This window comes from Typopeltis vanoorti, chromosome 12 (assembly GCF_054136105.1).
Source record: "Typopeltis vanoorti isolate ZY-2024b chromosome 12, IOZ_Tvanoo_1.0, whole genome shotgun sequence".
NCBI lineage: Eukaryota > Metazoa > Arthropoda > Arachnida > Uropygi > Thelyphonidae > Typopeltis > Typopeltis vanoorti.
This window is the reverse complement of record NC_143560.1, coordinates 43,639,023-43,656,480: the sequence shown is the minus strand read 5'-3', so window position 1 is coordinate 43,656,480 and position 17,458 is coordinate 43,639,023. Positions and strand designations below refer to the sequence as shown.

The window sequence follows — 17,458 nt, the reverse complement described above, 5'->3', positions numbered from 1 at the left end:
TTGGAAGATGCCGTTGAAGATTCTTCAAGACTTAGTGGACATTCTCCTTTCCAGTAAAGTAATACCACCATACTTACATGCCTCAAGAACTATCTTCATTTCAAAGAAAGAAACTTCAAGCAGTGCATCAGACTTTAGACCTATTACCATCTCCCCTGTGTTACTTAGACTCTATCATAAAATAATAGTTAAACGACTTCAGTAACATATACAGCATGATTATAGACAGAGAGCTTTTGTCCCTTCGGATGGCTGTGCTGAGAATATATATCTTCTTTCTTCTCTTTTCTCTGATTCCCGACGTCATGTTAAGCCTCTATCTCTAGGCGTCACTAGACTCCCAAAAGGCGTTTGATAGCGTCTCCCTTCCTGCTCTCCTTCGAGCGCTGTCCAGAACCTTTTCTTTCCTATGTTATGGAGCTATACTTGGGTAGCTCCATCACTATCACTACAGGGTCCCGTGCAACTTCTATTCCCACAGTGCAGGGTGTTCGCCAGGGTGATCCTCTATCTCCCCTTTTCTTTAACTGCGTCATAGATGAGTTTCTTCATTCTCTTCCTAGCCATATAGGCTTCTCTCTAGGCATTTCTTCCTTTAATGCTATGGCCTTTGCGGACGATCTTATTCTCGTAGCCTCTGCTAAGATAGGCTTGCAGGAACTCCTTGACCGGGGAGTTGACTTCTTCTGTATTCAAGGCCTTTCTATTAATGTAGAGAAGTCTTGCTCTTTAGCTCCTGTCTCCTCTGGTCATGACAAGAAGCTTAAGGTCGAGACTATAGAGTTTTCCCTGCACAGGAGGCCGTTGCATGCTTTGACCATCCTGTAAGAGTGGAAATATCTCGGTATCATGTTCACCCCAAAGGGAAGGTCTTCTGTCCCTTCTATCCTAGAAGCTGGGATCGCTTCTTTGAGAAAAGCTCCTCTCAAGCCCCAGACTGTTTCTCCTTCCTACTATCTCCTACCTCACTTTTACCACAGGTTGGTGCTTGGTAGGACATATATCTCGGTACTGTCCCGAATGGACAGGGCTATCCATTCAGCTGTGAGATCATGGCTCTGACTGCCGCCTGACACTACTACTGCATATTTCCATGCGAGGGTGAAGGATGGTGGGCTTGGGGTTCCATCACTTAGATGGCTGATCCCACGCCTGCAGATGTCACGAATCGCGCAGTTAGAACTATCTTCTTTCCCTATCAGCCCATTAATACAAGAAAACTTTAGGTGGGCTAAAGGCTGGTCCCATTATCAAGGTACTTTAATCGAGTCAGCACCTGCAGAACACAAGAGATGGGCATCTCTGTTGCACTGTTCTGTAGATGGTGCTCCTTTAAAAGAGTCATATTTGGTACCTCCCCAGCATGATTGGGTAAGGGATGGCACCAGATTCCTCCCTGGGTTCGAGTATATTGACCTTATCAGGATGAGGATCAATTCCCTGCGTACTCAAGCCCGCTCAGCTTGATGGGATTGTGACGACTCCAACTGTAGGGCTGGCTGCCACTACAGTGAGATATTGTCTCATATAGCCCAGTTTTGCTTCTGCACCCATGGGATCCACGTGAGGAGGCATGATGTCATGGTCTCCATTCTGAACAACTGCTTTAAGAACAAAGGTTGGGAGACTGTGGTGGATAACCACGTTATAGGACCTCCGCGGTTTGCGTAAGCCAGACTTAGTGATTAAAAGAGGTGGTGATGTTTGGGTAGTTGATGCCCAGGTGGTGGGAACAGGGCACCCACTAGCCTATAGCCATAATAATAAAGTAAATTATTATAAAAATAACCCAGATCTAGTTAGTAAGATACGGGAGGAGCATGGGGCATCTCCGAGGTTTACCAGCACCACCATCTTTTTATATGGCGTATGGAGTGCAGATATATGTATGGAGTATGGAGGGCACACTGGTGGTATGGCGTTGCCACCAGAGAATGACTACTATGATAACTCGAACAGGCATAGGGGGAAACACTTGTAAAGGCTTAGGCCTATATCAAGTCTGGACAAAATGTCCGGTCATGATGTAAGGGTAGTACTGACCATAAACAGTACAAAGATTAATAAAAAAAAAAAATTTTTTTTAAACAAATAAATAACCAATGGTATACCACAAGAATCAATCCTCAGTCCATTGTTATTCATTTTATACATTGGGAAGTGACAGTAGTGACACTTCCCAATCGGGAATGGAGCTGATATGCAGTACTTGCAGAATGATTTGAATAGGCTGGAATTGTGGGCATTGGAAAATGGCTTTCATTTCAATGTTAGTAAATGCAAATTAATGTACTTCAGTCAGATTAGATATCCAATGTAATATTATATTGGTGGAATTATGTTAGAAGAAACTGATCAGGCTAGGAATCTTTGAGTTTTAGATAGGATGTTGAGGTTCAAGGGCCATATAGCAAAGATTACAAATACAACTCAGAGGATAATTGCAACGCTGAAATGAATTTTGACATGTAAAAATAACAATATCATTTTGCCTCTATACAAGGTCTTGATAAGACTTCACTTGAACTCAGTGGTGGCTCGTGGCTTGAAATTGTGGGGATGCTGCAACTTTCGAAATATCCAAACACGTATACACTGTAAGTACAGTGTATACGTGTTTGGATTAAATATCAAAATTATGGTAAAAATTTTAAAAAAAATTAAACATGAAAAAATATTGTTTATTATCGATAAAATTATACAGTTTAGTATAATTCAAAATTACTTAAAAATAAAATCCATTTCTTTAATTGTAATTAAAAGAATGGATAAACACTACGAACACTCTACTACTAACACAAACTGCATATAAACAACAGTGGAACTGCACAACTGACAGTGCTGCATTATGCTAATAACTCGCATCTCACTATGATGTGCATATGCTTGTGCGCGTAGCAATATGACACTGCGGTAAACACAGTGCTGCTAGCATCCTTCACCCTCCTAAGTGCTATAAGATGGATTTTTATTATTTTTTATTCAAAATAAGAGAATTGTATAGGATTGTTGATGATAAAATTAAATATTACAAGCAAATATAAATAAATTAATAAATAAATTTATATATTGAGAAAAATTGGGGGTGCCTGCAGTTCTGTAGTGCCTATGCACAAGACGCTCCTGCTCGGACTATTGAGCAAAGGTCTGGTCTCCTTGTTTCCATGGTGATTTTGACACCATGGAGAGAGAGAGAGTGCAAAGAAGAGTTGTTAAAAAATGATATCCGGATTGTGGGATACTGATTATAAAGACAAATTGAGAACTACAAGATTTCACTTGATGAATTTTTCATTTTATGGAGGGTGGGGAAAAGATGACAGGGCAACCTTGGAAACTGAGAATGAATGCAGTCAAGAAAGGGGGCAAAGCTAAATTTTTCACCCACAGAGTAGTGCGTGATTGGAATGGACACTGAATTTTGTGTGTGCAAGTAATGTGAATGAATTTAAGGACAAGTATGACAGCTGGCGTGTGTAGTATGTGGACTCCCAGGATGTCTCTCTTAATAATAATAATATTTAATGAGTTGGGAAAACCATCTATTCTGATCATGTGAGCATCCCATCTAAAGGACACATCTAGAATATATTCCTAATTCATGTTTCTAAGGAAATCGTGAATTTCAGAGATCCTGCTACAAATAATGAAAAAAATTCATTTAACTGGGCTACCTATTTAAAATGGGGTGCTTAAGGGTCAAAGCTGTATAACTGAGAGGAGACCTCCACATAGCCTTTAAAGGAATGCGGAAAACAGACCAGGGCTTCTGACCTAATGTCCAATCCTCACCTTCTCGTGGTGCACCCTGTTGGGTATCTACTTTGATACTGAACGAACGAGGATGGGCTGGCAATTTGGGATTTAGCCGACCAAATTGTATTCTTATTGGTTAAACCAAAATAAAAAATGATGGTACAACATGACAAAATTTCATGCCGGCTGGGGCCCGGTTAAACAAGGCCCCCGTTGTTTTCACCAGGGAACCAGGGCGAACAGTGAAAAGTCAGCTACTGGAACAAATCTGAAAACAAACCCCAACTCAACATCACCAGAGTTAAAGATTGGTACTATCAACATAAGAAGCCTGAATGGCAAAGAAATGGAGCTAGCTGAGGAATTAGATAAGTACCAGATCGACATAATAGGGGTGATTGAAACAAAAAAGACCAAAACTGGTGAGATCTTTCTGAGCAATAAATACAAAATGTTATATTCAGGCAATGACAATCAAAGAAAAGAAGGAGTAGCCATAGTATTCAACACAAAATATGAGGCTAATCTTCTTGAATGGAAGTCAGTCTCAAGTAGAGTAATGTGGGCAAATATGAGAATGGGGAACTGGACAATGAGACTTATTTGTGCCTATGGTCCCACAGAAGGTTCTACTAAGGTAGAAGTGGAGGAATTTTTTGAAGCTTTAGAGAAAGCAAATGATACAATGAAAAAGGAAAAGTTAGTCCCTGTTGGGGATCTAAATAAGAGAGTAGGAAATGATTGTGATACATACAAAAATATCTTGGGAAAATTTGGAGAAAAGAGCAAAGCTAATAATAATGGCAAATATCTGTTGGATTTCTGCTCAGGACATGGACTGGTTATTACTAACACCATGTTCCAACATAAAAATGTGCACAAATTCACATGGAGAGAAGAGGCAAGGAATAAGAAAAGTCTCATTGACTAAGTTATTGTTGATAGTGATGTTTTCTCATTGGTGCAGGACACCAGAGTGTACAGAGGATTTGAAATTGGAAGTGATCACTATTAAGTCTTGAGCAGGATAAAATTGAATTTCATATTGAAAAGAATAACATGTAAGAAAGTTTTAAAGCGAATAAAAGTTGAGCAGCTCTCAGATGTGAACTGTAGACTAAAATACAGAACGATTATTGAAAATAAAATAAAAGAGTTTGAGAACAGGAATCAAACCTTGGAGATTCAGTGGCAAACACTGAAGAAAATATTGATTGATTCTGCCAGAGAGGCATGTGGTGAGGTTGTGTGCAAGGATAAAAAAATCAGAACTCCCTGGTGGACACAGGAAGTTAAAGAGGCAGTGAAGGAAAAGAAGAAAGCATATCAAAAGTTCCTGGCAAATAAGTCAGCTTTTACTCTTACAGAATACAGAGACAAATGTGAGAAAGCTAAACAGTGTGTAAAACTAGCTAAACAAAAGTCATTGGAGGACTTTGGCAAGAATATAGAAAATAAATATCAAGAAGGTGGCAAAATATTCTGGAGGTTGTTGAAGAAGCTTAGGAATGGAGGAAAGAGTGCTGTAAAAGGAGTTAGAGATGATAAAGGTGACATGAAAACTGGAGAAAAAGATATCCTTGAAGTATGGAGTAATTACTTTGAAAAACTGCTAAACGAAACAAGCAGTGATGACAGCACAGTGATAAAAAACACTGACCAGGCATGCAGTCAGGAATACATATCCATACTTGAAGTAGAAAAAGCCATCAAAGGCTTGAAATGTGGAAAGGCAGCAGGAGTAGATGATATTCGACCAGAAATGCTGAAGTATGGTGATATAAAAGTCTTACAGTGGCTGCACTGCATAGTTCAGAAAGCCTGGACAGAGGGACGAATTCCCGATGATTGGAGTAGAGCTCTCATACTACCCATATATAAAAAGGGAAATAAAACTAATGAGAGAATTACAGAGGTATTTCCCTACCGAGTGTTCCTGGCAAGATCTATGCAAGTATACTTGAGAAACGGTTGAGAAGAATTGTGGAAGAAAAGCTTGGTGAAGAACAAGCTGGATTCAAGCCAAATAGAGGCTGTCAGGATCAGATATCCACTTTGCGACAAATAGTCGAGAAAGCATGGGAATACAACAAAGATCTGTATTTAAGTTTTGTCGATTTGCAAAAGGCATATGACAAGGTGCCAAGAGAGAAGCTATTCAATATGCTGCAGTTATATGGTGTCAATGGGGCATTATATCAAGCAATACTTAGTCTTTATTTGAGTTGTAAGTCAGCAGTTAGAATTGAAGGAAGTACAGGTAGATGGTTTAATGTTAAATCTGGTGTGAGACAAGGATGTACATTATCCCCTCTGTTATTCATTATGAAGAAATGTGGTATTAAACCTGATATCAAAATTGGAGATGTTAATTTCAGCTCTTTGCTTTATGTGGATGATGTAATACTTCTAAATAAATCCGCTACAAGTCTGCAAGATTCTCTGACCATATTGAATATCTGTTGTAACAGATATGGTATGAAAGTCAGCAATAAAAAGACAAAGATAATGAAAATAGGCAGAATCATTGAAAATGTCAACTGTGTTGTGAATGGAGAACCTGTGGAACAAGTAAAACATTTCAGCTACTTAGGCACGATTTTTACTGAAGATGGTAAATTAAATATAGAAATAGACAACAGAATCAGCAAAGCTGGTATAGTGGAAAGTCAGTTGAATAAATTCATATGGAATAAGAAAGAAATTAGTCGGAACACTAAATTAGCTGTATACAGGATAGTGTTCAAACCAGTTTTAACTTATGGATCTGAGAGCTGGGTCAGAAGTAAAACACTTGACCAAAGACTAGAGACCGCAGATATGAGAGTCCTGAGAAAGATTATAACGTGTACAGATGGCATCAATGGCAATATCATATTAAAAATGAGGATATTAGGAAAGAACTTGACATTGTCAGCATCCAGGAATGCGTTAGCAGAGGTAATCTCAGGTGGTATGGTCACTTAAATAGAATGGGAGAGGAAAGATTAGCAAAACAAGTGTTCTCTGCCAGGTTGGCAGGAAAACGACCCAGAGGAAGACCAAGATATAGGTGGATTGATACGGTACAAAGTGCCTTAGACAATAGAAATATAAGATCTGATAATGTTGGAATCTTGACAAGTAACAGACTGATTTGGAGGAAAATTGTAGATAGGAAGTTAGTAATGATGTAATTTTTTCATGTAGTACTGTCACATATCCTGTACACCCCTTGAAGGTACATGGCAGGAATTTTATGATGATGACCTATTTAAAATGAAATAACTGAAATTGTATACTTCAATGGTTCCAAGTTCTGTGTGGTACATGGAACTTGAAATTTTGCATATCACTGCAGCTAGGTACAATCAGTAGTAATAAATTTTCCTGTTTCCAATAAATTATATATATATATATATATAATAATGTGGAACATGCCCACTCCACCACTCAATCCACCAACTACAGCAAACCGCAACTACCATCATCATCTACACCAATACCATCTACTGGCAACCACCACCACTAGTATTTTCACAGATAATCACAAGCATCCATGCCCATGGCGGGTTTTGAACCTGCAGCCTTTAGGCTGGAGAACGGATACACTAACCACTCAGCCGGCATATATTCTGATGAGTATATTGTGGGTGGGGACATATGTAATGAAATGTGGCACTCAGTTTTATATTGATAATAAGAAAAACAGTTTATTACAACAATTGCATTTTGCTCCTATAGCATATGAAGTAAAATATAATCTTGTTACATACAAAAATCTTCACTGAGCACAAAATTCAACCAATTTCAATAACGAATAATATTTAAAAATTAAAAAAAATTATAAGTTTTTAATTACTTGTAATATAACCTTTTTTTTCAGTTTTCTATTAACATATATCATAGGGATAATAGATGCCTGCTTTTCACAAAAAATCTACCAAAAAATTAAACATCCTGATATGTTCATAAATTTGTAAATATGGGCTTGCCTGATATCTATACACCAGAGGTAAAACAATACCTTAAAGTGAACAGGTGAAAGAGAAAAAATAATTTCCTGGATAATGAAAAGACAATATTAGATTATCACTGGGGTTTATGTTATCCCAAGAAGAGAAATCTAAATCGATTTTATATAGAAAGAATTTTTTTTTTTTTTAAATAGAAATAAGAAAGTAATAGAAGAATTAGTTATACTGGCATTAAAATTAACACTCAAGATCAGAACCATACCGAAGAATGGTCTGAGGTTAATATTTTAAAAATTGTTTGTTGATTTGTTTGCTGTAAGGTTTGCTAAATGATAAATAATGCAGTGTTCAATCTTTATTATAGAATTCTTTAAGCAAACCTTTTGTACATTTAGCATAACTAAATAATGATCCTGCGAAAATGGGTAAAATACATATCCTTTCTTTTAGGGTAAAATACATATCATTGGTAGTAAACTATTATTTATTGCATTAATACAATTTTCTTTTCAACATCTAAATAATGGATGGTTAATTTAGATGACTAATTAGTTCATCATCATCATCATCAAATTCCTGCTATGTACCCTCAAGGGGTGTACAGGATATGACAGTACTACATGAAAAAATTACATCATTACTAACTTCCTATCTACAATTTTCCTCCAAATCAGTCTGTTGCTTGTCAAGACTGCAACATTATCAGATCTTATATTTCTATCGTCTAAGGCACTTTGTACTGTATCACTCCACCTATATCTTGGTCTTCCTCTGGGTCGTTTTCCTGCCAACCTGGCAGAGAACACTTGTTTTGCTAATCTTTCCTCTCCCATTCTATTTAAGTGACCATACCATCTGAGATTAGCTCTGCTAACGCATTCCTGGATGCTGACAATGTCAAGTTCTTTCCTAATATCCTCATTTTTAATATGATATTGCCATTGATGCCATCTGTTCACGCCTCTAATCTTTCTCAGGACTCTCATATCTGCAGTCTCTAGTCTTTGGTCAAGTGTTTTACTTCTGACCCAGCTCTCAGATCCATAAGTTAAAATTGGTTTGAACACAGTCTTGTATACAGCTAATTTAGTGTTCCGACTAATTTCTTTCTTATTCCATATGAATTTATTCAACTGACTTCCCACAATACCAGCTTTGCTGATTCTGTTGTTTCCTAATTAGTTTCCTCTACAAAATTGCTTTTAGTTTCTTTTATTCGGGATCTAATATTTCAGTTCAGAGAACCAAGCAATTAAAAGAGAACTTATATTCTAAATTTACTTTTGCTGTTGTACTATATATAAACTGCTTTTTATTTTTCCCCCAAGGAGCAACATTTCTTGAAACATTCCATGTTTAAGCAGAATGTTTAATTTATGAAAGGACTAAAAACTTCCACAAGGCCATAGAAACTGTTCTATTTTCCAAATTAATTAATTTGTGCATGATGATACAATCACTGCAATCCCATATAAGTAGTATGGTACCATCTTATGAAATCAATATAATAAAGCTACTGGTTAGAATGTATTTTTATCCGTCAATTGTGCATGTTCTCTTGGCTGGTTTATGTTGAGGGAGGAAAATCCGGAGTTTCCAGGAAGGAAAAACTCCCTCTATGAGACTGGCTAACTCACCATTTGATTGAAAACACCTTGATAACAGCTCCTCATATCACAGACAAGATTCGAACCCAGGTCTTTTCAACTAAAGGACTCATCTACTGTTATGAACTAGGTCCAAAACAAAAAGTAAAATTTATAAACAAATATTTAAATTAAGAATTTTTTGCTGAATTAGATGGATTGGTAGGAGAGAGCAAAGCAAAGAATATTTGAGATGACTTTCTGATTACTATCCAACCACAGATTCCAGACCCTAGTCTGGCAACTTGCCAAGAAGAGTCATTCATGTTAAAGGGGAAAAAGAAACAAGCTGATATATGAATTGGTCACCAACACACAAAATCACATGCTTTATATAAAACTTTCCAACTGTTGTACAAGCAAAATAGTTACTACTTTAAATACTACAATGCTCATAAAAGAATAGTTAATTTTCTGACATGTAATAATAAACAACTCATCCCACAAGATGGATTGATTACCCTATTATCGGAATGGATTCTCCTTCTGGAATGCACAGAAGTGTCGAAGGGTCTCGTATCTGTGGGCATACAATAGCTTATGGGTATCAAGAAAGCAGGCATGGAGATAAATATAAAAAAATGACCACACAAAAAGATTTATGTAGTCCTTTTTTAAAAAAATCAAAGGGAAGGAAGGGGTACTGAAAGATTATGTATATGCAAAAACAAAACATATCCTATATTCTGCATTATTTAAACCATCTGAATATAATTATTTTTTCAGCAAGCAGAGCAATTAACACACAAAAATATGTCCCAAACTTTTAAATTATGAAAAGAGGAAGCAACAGACCATATCCAATCCAAGAAGGTGATTGACTAGGAGACAACCAAACCCTTAGACCCATCTCTTGCATTTAGACAAATCCACAAGACATTGTTTAGGTACCAAGAAGGTCTAAGGGGCAGAGGGGATAGGATTTAATACTTATGCTGTTTTAAGCAATGATAAGAGGAAGCAATTCACTGTTGGCTGGCTGTTCCAACTAGACAATGTTTAGATAATATCTAAAAGAGTTTGGTTAGGGTTCCTGTGTATATTTACATAAACTCAAATCCTTACACATACACTGTTTTAAGCAATGATAACCAGAAAATGTATATCAAGTTTTATCAAGTATATCAAGTGGCTTTAACATTAAGAAATTGTGATGAAAGTGAATTGTACAAAATGTATAGCATTTTTAGACATAGTTTCATTTGTGCATGTGCATTATGTTGTATAGGCTGTTTAGATTTTATTAAAATTTAGTATTTGGGATATTTGCAAAAGCTTGTTTTATCAATTTAGATTTTGGTTTAAACCAGACATCTTTATAGATATCATTTATTATGATACCTTGAATTTGCTATTCCTGATGTTTCGGTTTCTTATTTTCGTTTTCTGTTGATGCTGCAATGGTTTGAAGATGGTTGGAGCTTGTTAAAGCCCCCCTCCCCCTCATAAAGAAGAGGATGAAAAATGATTCATATTCAAAGGGAGTTTGTTTTGGTACCAGAGCTCCCCATACACCATGAAACCACACAGTTTCTCACTCTCTGGCAAGCGGAGCAGAACATCAGGATATCCCAAATGGCATGTTGGAACTACAGCAAGCCTTGGATACGGTCTCCAGACCATGGGGAGACTTACAGGGCAAGGTTCAAGAGCATTGACCAACCAAATGATCATGGCCATGCCACAACCACTTCTGCTAAAGCAGATGCCAAACTAGTCCAAGACTACCAGAATCCTCCTTTTCAAATGTCACAACATGGTAAACACAGTGACAATACATTGGACAGCAGTAATGGTGGTCTAGAAGATAGGATAGTAAAAAAGACTGAGGATATGTATAGCAAGAATATAGGAAGAAAAACAAAGAAAAGAAATAAGAATGAAAGGGCCAGTACTATCACTGGGATGTCCACTCCACTTGCCATCCATACATTTCCATAATATCAAAATTTCAAGTGTAACATGTTTCACTTGACAATATGAAGGTAATTTAAAACACCATTTCAAATGATCTTCATATTGTCATGAAGAACAAGAGCGATGTCTGACCTAAACCAGATTCTTTCTCCATTTTGAAGCCTTATTTTATAAAAGAGAAAATGTGCATGCAACATTTTTGATGGCAATGTCAACAGAATTAAGTCTACAGTAGTTGCAAATGACAAGGCCATCATCTCCAAATGTACAAATGACTTACAGACAATAACAAATAGTTAAAATGGCAAATGAATAAAACACCACAGAGCTCACAACTAATTATTGAAAATAATAAAACTGAAAAAGTCTCTCAAAATCAGATACTTGGGAAACTTCCTAACAAATAAATGAATAAATAAAAATAAAATAAATAATAAAAAATGTTGCATATTCAGAAGACTCAAAATAAAGAACAGCTAAGAGTAAAGTAGAATTCATGGCTAAGAAGAGTTTACTCATTATAAGAAACATAAACAAACACTTAAAGAGAACATTAAACTACATATGGAGTGCAGTTTATGCTTCAAAAACATGGACATGGACCAATAAACTAACTAACAAGATAGAGAAACTGAAAAATCACTGGGATGTGGCTGGAAGAAATTTACAAAAAAAAAGTTGGTCAGAGCAAATAACAAATATGGAAAGTTTTAGAAAGAGCAGGAGAGAATAGGGAAATTCTCAACAATATGGAAATTAGAAAATCAAAATGACTAGGATATAACCTAACACACAACTGCCTGCTCCTGACAATTATCTAGGGAAAACTAAAGACAAAAAAATCAAGGGAAAGAAGATGCAAGAAGAACAAGCAATTCAATGATCAAACAAAATGCAAATTATGCAAATATTTGGGAAACTTCCTCAAAAATAAAAAAATAAATAAAATAAATAATAAAAATGTTGTGTATTTGGAAGACACAAAATAAGGAACAGCTAAGAGTAGCTGATGTTTATCCTTTAATCTGGATGATGTAGTTTTATTCAAAAGCACATCATCCAAATTGAAAGATAAATGCACTGTGGAGCCTTGATAGCTCTGTCGATACATTTGAGCCATGGATATCAATGGCACCCTTTGAGTGGTAAGATCCAAGTCTGAATCCAGTCTAGGATGCAAAAATTTATAAAGGCTGAAAACTGAAGATGTGGTAGCTGGTCTCACAAAGAAGTAGTGGGATCCTACAAGGTTTTGCTCATTTCACAAAATAGACAAACTGGCCAGATAATATATGCAAATGACAAGCATAGCAGAACATTAATTAGATATTTAAGAATCCAAGTTATTTGGCTGTGATAGGTCACTGAGATTAACACAAGGCAAAATGAGAAGAAATGAGATTTACATTGCTTTAATCAAGTTTCCACCTTTCATGGCAAACAAAACCCATTGCATCTTATTTGTTTATACCATGCCAATACACTGTACAAAAAAGTAATTTTTTATATATCAGTCCCAATCATGAAACTCTGGAAAACCCTATAGCACGTGTCATGTGCAAACAGGTGTTAAAAAGAAAGAAGTAATCCAGTGATAATTTTTTTTAGCGAAAGTTACAGTATTTAGAAGGAGACCATTTCTCCTAAAATACTGTTTCAAAGAATAGAAATAGATGGGACAAAAGACAGGCAAGAAGTTGGTTTAGTATGTCTGGAACTGGGTTGTACACAGATGGTGATTAGCAGTAGCTCATATATTTACAGACATAAAACATCATCATCATCATCATCAAATTCCTGCCATGTACCCTCAAGGGGTGTACAGGATATAATAGTACTACATGAAAGATAGGAAGTTAGTAATGATGTAATTTTTTTTTTAGTTAGACATAAAACATAAATAAGTAATTCACTAGAACACCCAAGAAAATACCTGTCAAATAGATATAATGTAAAAACAGAATGTCATTGAGAAAGTGTATGAAATTTGTGAGAGAGGAGTTACCATTCATCCAGAAAGCCTCCCCCTTTTTTTTTTTTTTTTGAAGAACAATGATCATTTTTAAAGAGGATTTTGGTGGTCACATTACATGCACATCACATCGCATCCATATCCTCCTCTGCCTCCAATTTTTTGGAGACAGAGGAGGATATGGATGTGATGTGCATGTATCAAGACAAGTCAAAGTTATCAGTCATTCCAAGAAAAAATATCTTATCATGTGTAGAGATCTCAGTACTGAGTGAAATAAGACAGGATCAAGTGGTGTTAAAATTAATAAGATAGTCCTCACCCAATGAAATATGGCAAAGGAGGTGGAGATTGCTGTTTAAGACAATGATTAATGAAGATCTTTTTATTATGCTCCTCTTTCCAAAAGGGAATCCATGGAGTGGTGCAAACCAGGCAAAGCACCGCCAAGAAAGGCTGAGGTCACTCAGTCCATCAAGAAGATCATGGCAACAATCTTTTGGGATTGTTGCCATGATGATCTTCTTGGATCATCGCAACAATTGGTGGACTGAGTGACCTCAGCTTTTCTCAGCAGTGCTTTACCTGGTTTGCGCCACTCCATGGATTTCATTTTGGAAAGAGGATCATAATAAAGGACCATGGTTTCATCCCCAGTGACAATGGATTCTATCACTTCTGATTCCCTTGGCAAAGCTCTAAAAACTTGCAGGAACAGGTCACATGATCTCCTGAATTAGAGAGAGAAGTGGGGCACCCAACTTGTGAAGCATCTCGTGAATAATGCAAAAGATAGTTGTTGTAGAAAGCCTCAACTCTATTGAGATTTCTTTGCTCTTCAGTCATCTGTCATTGAGCAGTTCCTCTTCAACAAGAGAGACACTTTCCTCAGTCATCACTTCCACAGGATGACCATCACGAGGACATCTTCGATGATCTCTCTTCCTAGACAAAAATGTTCAGCCCATTCCTTCACAGTGGAATATGAAGGAGAAGCTTCCCCATAAATACCATCCAATTGCTGTTTGATAGCACTTGGGGAAAGCCCTTTTTTTTGGTGAAAAACTATAACAGCAGGGTACCCAATTTTTTACATTACAACATGCTACATGTTAGTCAAACAAGTGCCTTCAACTGAATGACGCAGGTAGAGAGTTGAAACTGGTACATTAACCTCCCCAGAGATGGTGCTACCTGTCACAGACAGCATTTTAAAATTGGCATGAATTTTGTATGTCAGGCTGGAAACTTTTGTAACCTACCTCATAATTTGGTAAGTAGTCCTTTGTACAAAACATGATCAAATGCCTTGGAAATGTCTAGAACGCTTGAGGGTATCTTATGTGAAACATATGCTCTAAGATAATAGCAGTGCATATGCTAGACAATTTTTCTTTGTCCCTTCTAGAAGGAGTGAAATGAACTATATGTGAACAATGCAAACTGCTCATGTGAAATGAACATGAACTATCCTTCAATGCCTAGAACTGCTGTTTGTATACTACATATTGCCAGAAATGGTGCATGTACTAGCAATATTTTCATAATATTTCTTAATTTGGGCTGATTTGACTCCACAATTAAAAACCTGGTTTCACTGGGTTTTTAATTGTGGGTAGAGGGCAGATAAGATAAAATAAATGATAAGCACACCAACTTTACTTTTTTTATTGTCACATACCTTAAAACAGAATTTAGATAAGGTTAGCCTGAAACCAAACTTTACTAAACAAGAAGAGCTATTATGTTTAACTCTGGTATAAAAATATTTCAGGTTATATTTAACTATGTTTTCATTTCCAGTTTTAAAACTTAAAATTAGAAATTAAAACAGAAGGAAGAAAGAAAGCTAAAAGGAATTTCTAACTTCCTTCTACTGGTATTACCCACAGCACTGCAAGCAATCAAACTGTACTCTGCACAGCCAGTTCCGAGGATCCCATCACTAGAAATGTCAGATAGCTACTCTTCCATCTAAGATGTAGTGAAACATATGACTCGTAAGCTGGATTAGATGAAGTCAAAAATAAAGCATCTGCATTAAACCAAATGAATAATTCTAGGACATGCTATCTGATGTCAGATAGTAGATGCAGCTCACTACAGTGAAGTTTTAACTATTGAAACATCCATATGGATGAAATATATCAAATAACTCGCACTTTGTATTCATATTATTTCAATAGAATCTAAAAGTGATTTCAATAGACACTTCATATTCATGTATTTACTGACATGTAGACATGCCTCTAGATGCAATATCAAGCTGAAAACAGCATTTCTGCTATGGACTTTCATTTTTTCAATAGCTTTTATATACATTTGGTTGTAATGGTGTTTGCCATAACGATCACAGTGCGTGACATAAAATATTAAAAAGTTTCCCATAATTTCAAGCACTCAAAATTACATCAGACTATAAATTTACAAGAAATTATACTTACTTGGTTTCTCTTTAGATGGAGAGTATTCCAATAGTGAAAGATGTTTTAAACTTGACTCTCTAAAAGTATCATGTAATAATGCAAAAGTATTAAAAACTAAATGATTTTATAAATATTATTTATAAAATGAAATAGAAGTTTATAAAAAAATGGAAGTAATCAAGTGGAACCTAAGTATTTTAAACTTTCCTTATCTGCTGCCTTTCACCTTGCAAATTTGTCCATATTCATCCAATTACAAAGACATAAATCATAAAACTGCCAAACTGTTATATATACTGCATTTACATCAATCCTTTCTCAAATAATGCTGAATGCCATTAACAGCTAATTTCTGTACTACCCAGAAATTACTCCCTTAATGATGGTCATTACAATAGAATCCACACAAGATTGAGAATGCAAAATATATGAGAGTTTACATATCTCTAAACCTGAAACATCCAAGGTTTTTTTTGTTTGCCTACTCAAAAAATTATCACCCACTGTCTGCAAATCCTGTGCAGAAAAATGATCACCAATTCTCCAAATCCTGTTCAGAATTTTGAATGTGAGAGTAGATAAACCAATCAACTTAAATGCCACTTAAGTTTCTGTAGTATCTCTGTCCCTGTGAATACAAACACCCACTGCAGAAAATAAAAATAGCATTTTAGTGACAGTGAAGGGAAATAGTAACTGATGTTTTTGTGTACTCTTATTTCTCTGGTTCGGCTTAGCTAATATAATACTGATTTGTTCTGATCATCAAGGAATGCAAGATTCTAAAGATATATTTTATGTGTAGAGAAGAGTCCACAGAATTTTCAAAAATGGAATACGAGTTGTTGTTTTTTTATCCCCGTTTCGAAGTGAATTTTTTTTGTAAACTGCAAAGACAGAAAGTTGTTGGACGTTTAAATTATATATTTAGTTTAATATCGACAGAGACCAAAGAGCACAAGCAGGAGTCATAACTCCCTTTCAAAACAGTTAAAACATTATAAATTATGGAATGAAAGAATAATAGAAGCTAGAATAAAAATAGATAGAGGCTATTTAACAATAATTGGTTTATATGCCCCAGAAGAAGGAAGAGAACAGGATAATATTGATTTTTATAATCAGCTACAAAACATATAATAAAATAAATAAAAATGATTACATAATTTTAGCAGGAGACTTAAATGCAAGAATTGGAAACACAAAAATTAATAATAATATAGGAATACATGGAGAACACACTCTAAATAGGAATGGTAAAAAATTGATTGACTTTGTAGTTTATAATAACCTAAAAATAATGAATTCCTTCTATAAACATAAAGACATATATAAATACACTTGGGCAGCAAGAGGATGGAAATCAATATTAGATTACTTTATATTAAATGAAAAGACATCAAAATTTTCACTAGACGTTAGAGTTCACAGAGGATATTTATTTTCCTTGTTAAAATAAAATTAAGATTACCACCTAAATGGCTACAAGTTACAAGAACAGAAAGAAAAATTGAAACATTTGTTTATAAAACTAGACTATTGAATGACACAAATGTACAATGGCTATATGAACAAAGAATTAACCAATATCTAGATAAAATAAAGCAAAATGAAGAAATAGAAATAGAATGGCTTAATATAAAAATGATACTAAATGCAGCAGCAAATGAAAGCTTAGGAAAGACCAAAAAATTCAATAAAAGGAAAAAAACTGAAGATCTGGGATGATACAACCAAAGAAATAATCAAAAAGAAAAAAGAAACCTATCACAAATGGTTAAGCAG

The 17,458-nt window shown here is 35.6% G+C and overlaps 1 protein-coding gene across 1 annotated transcript in view; it reads right to left on the bottom strand.

Annotated features, from left to right (window-relative positions):
- The window catches only part of Nup160 (nuclear pore complex protein Nup160), a 361,484-nt gene that overhangs the window by 142,160 nt on the left and 201,866 nt on the right, over window positions 1-17,458 (bottom strand). The window contains exon 19 of the mRNA XM_090401602.1: window positions 15,692-15,750. Coding sequence (XP_090257728.1) covers window positions 15,692-15,750 — 59 coding nt within the window. The remainder of the gene's footprint in view (window positions 1-15,691; window positions 15,751-17,458) is intronic.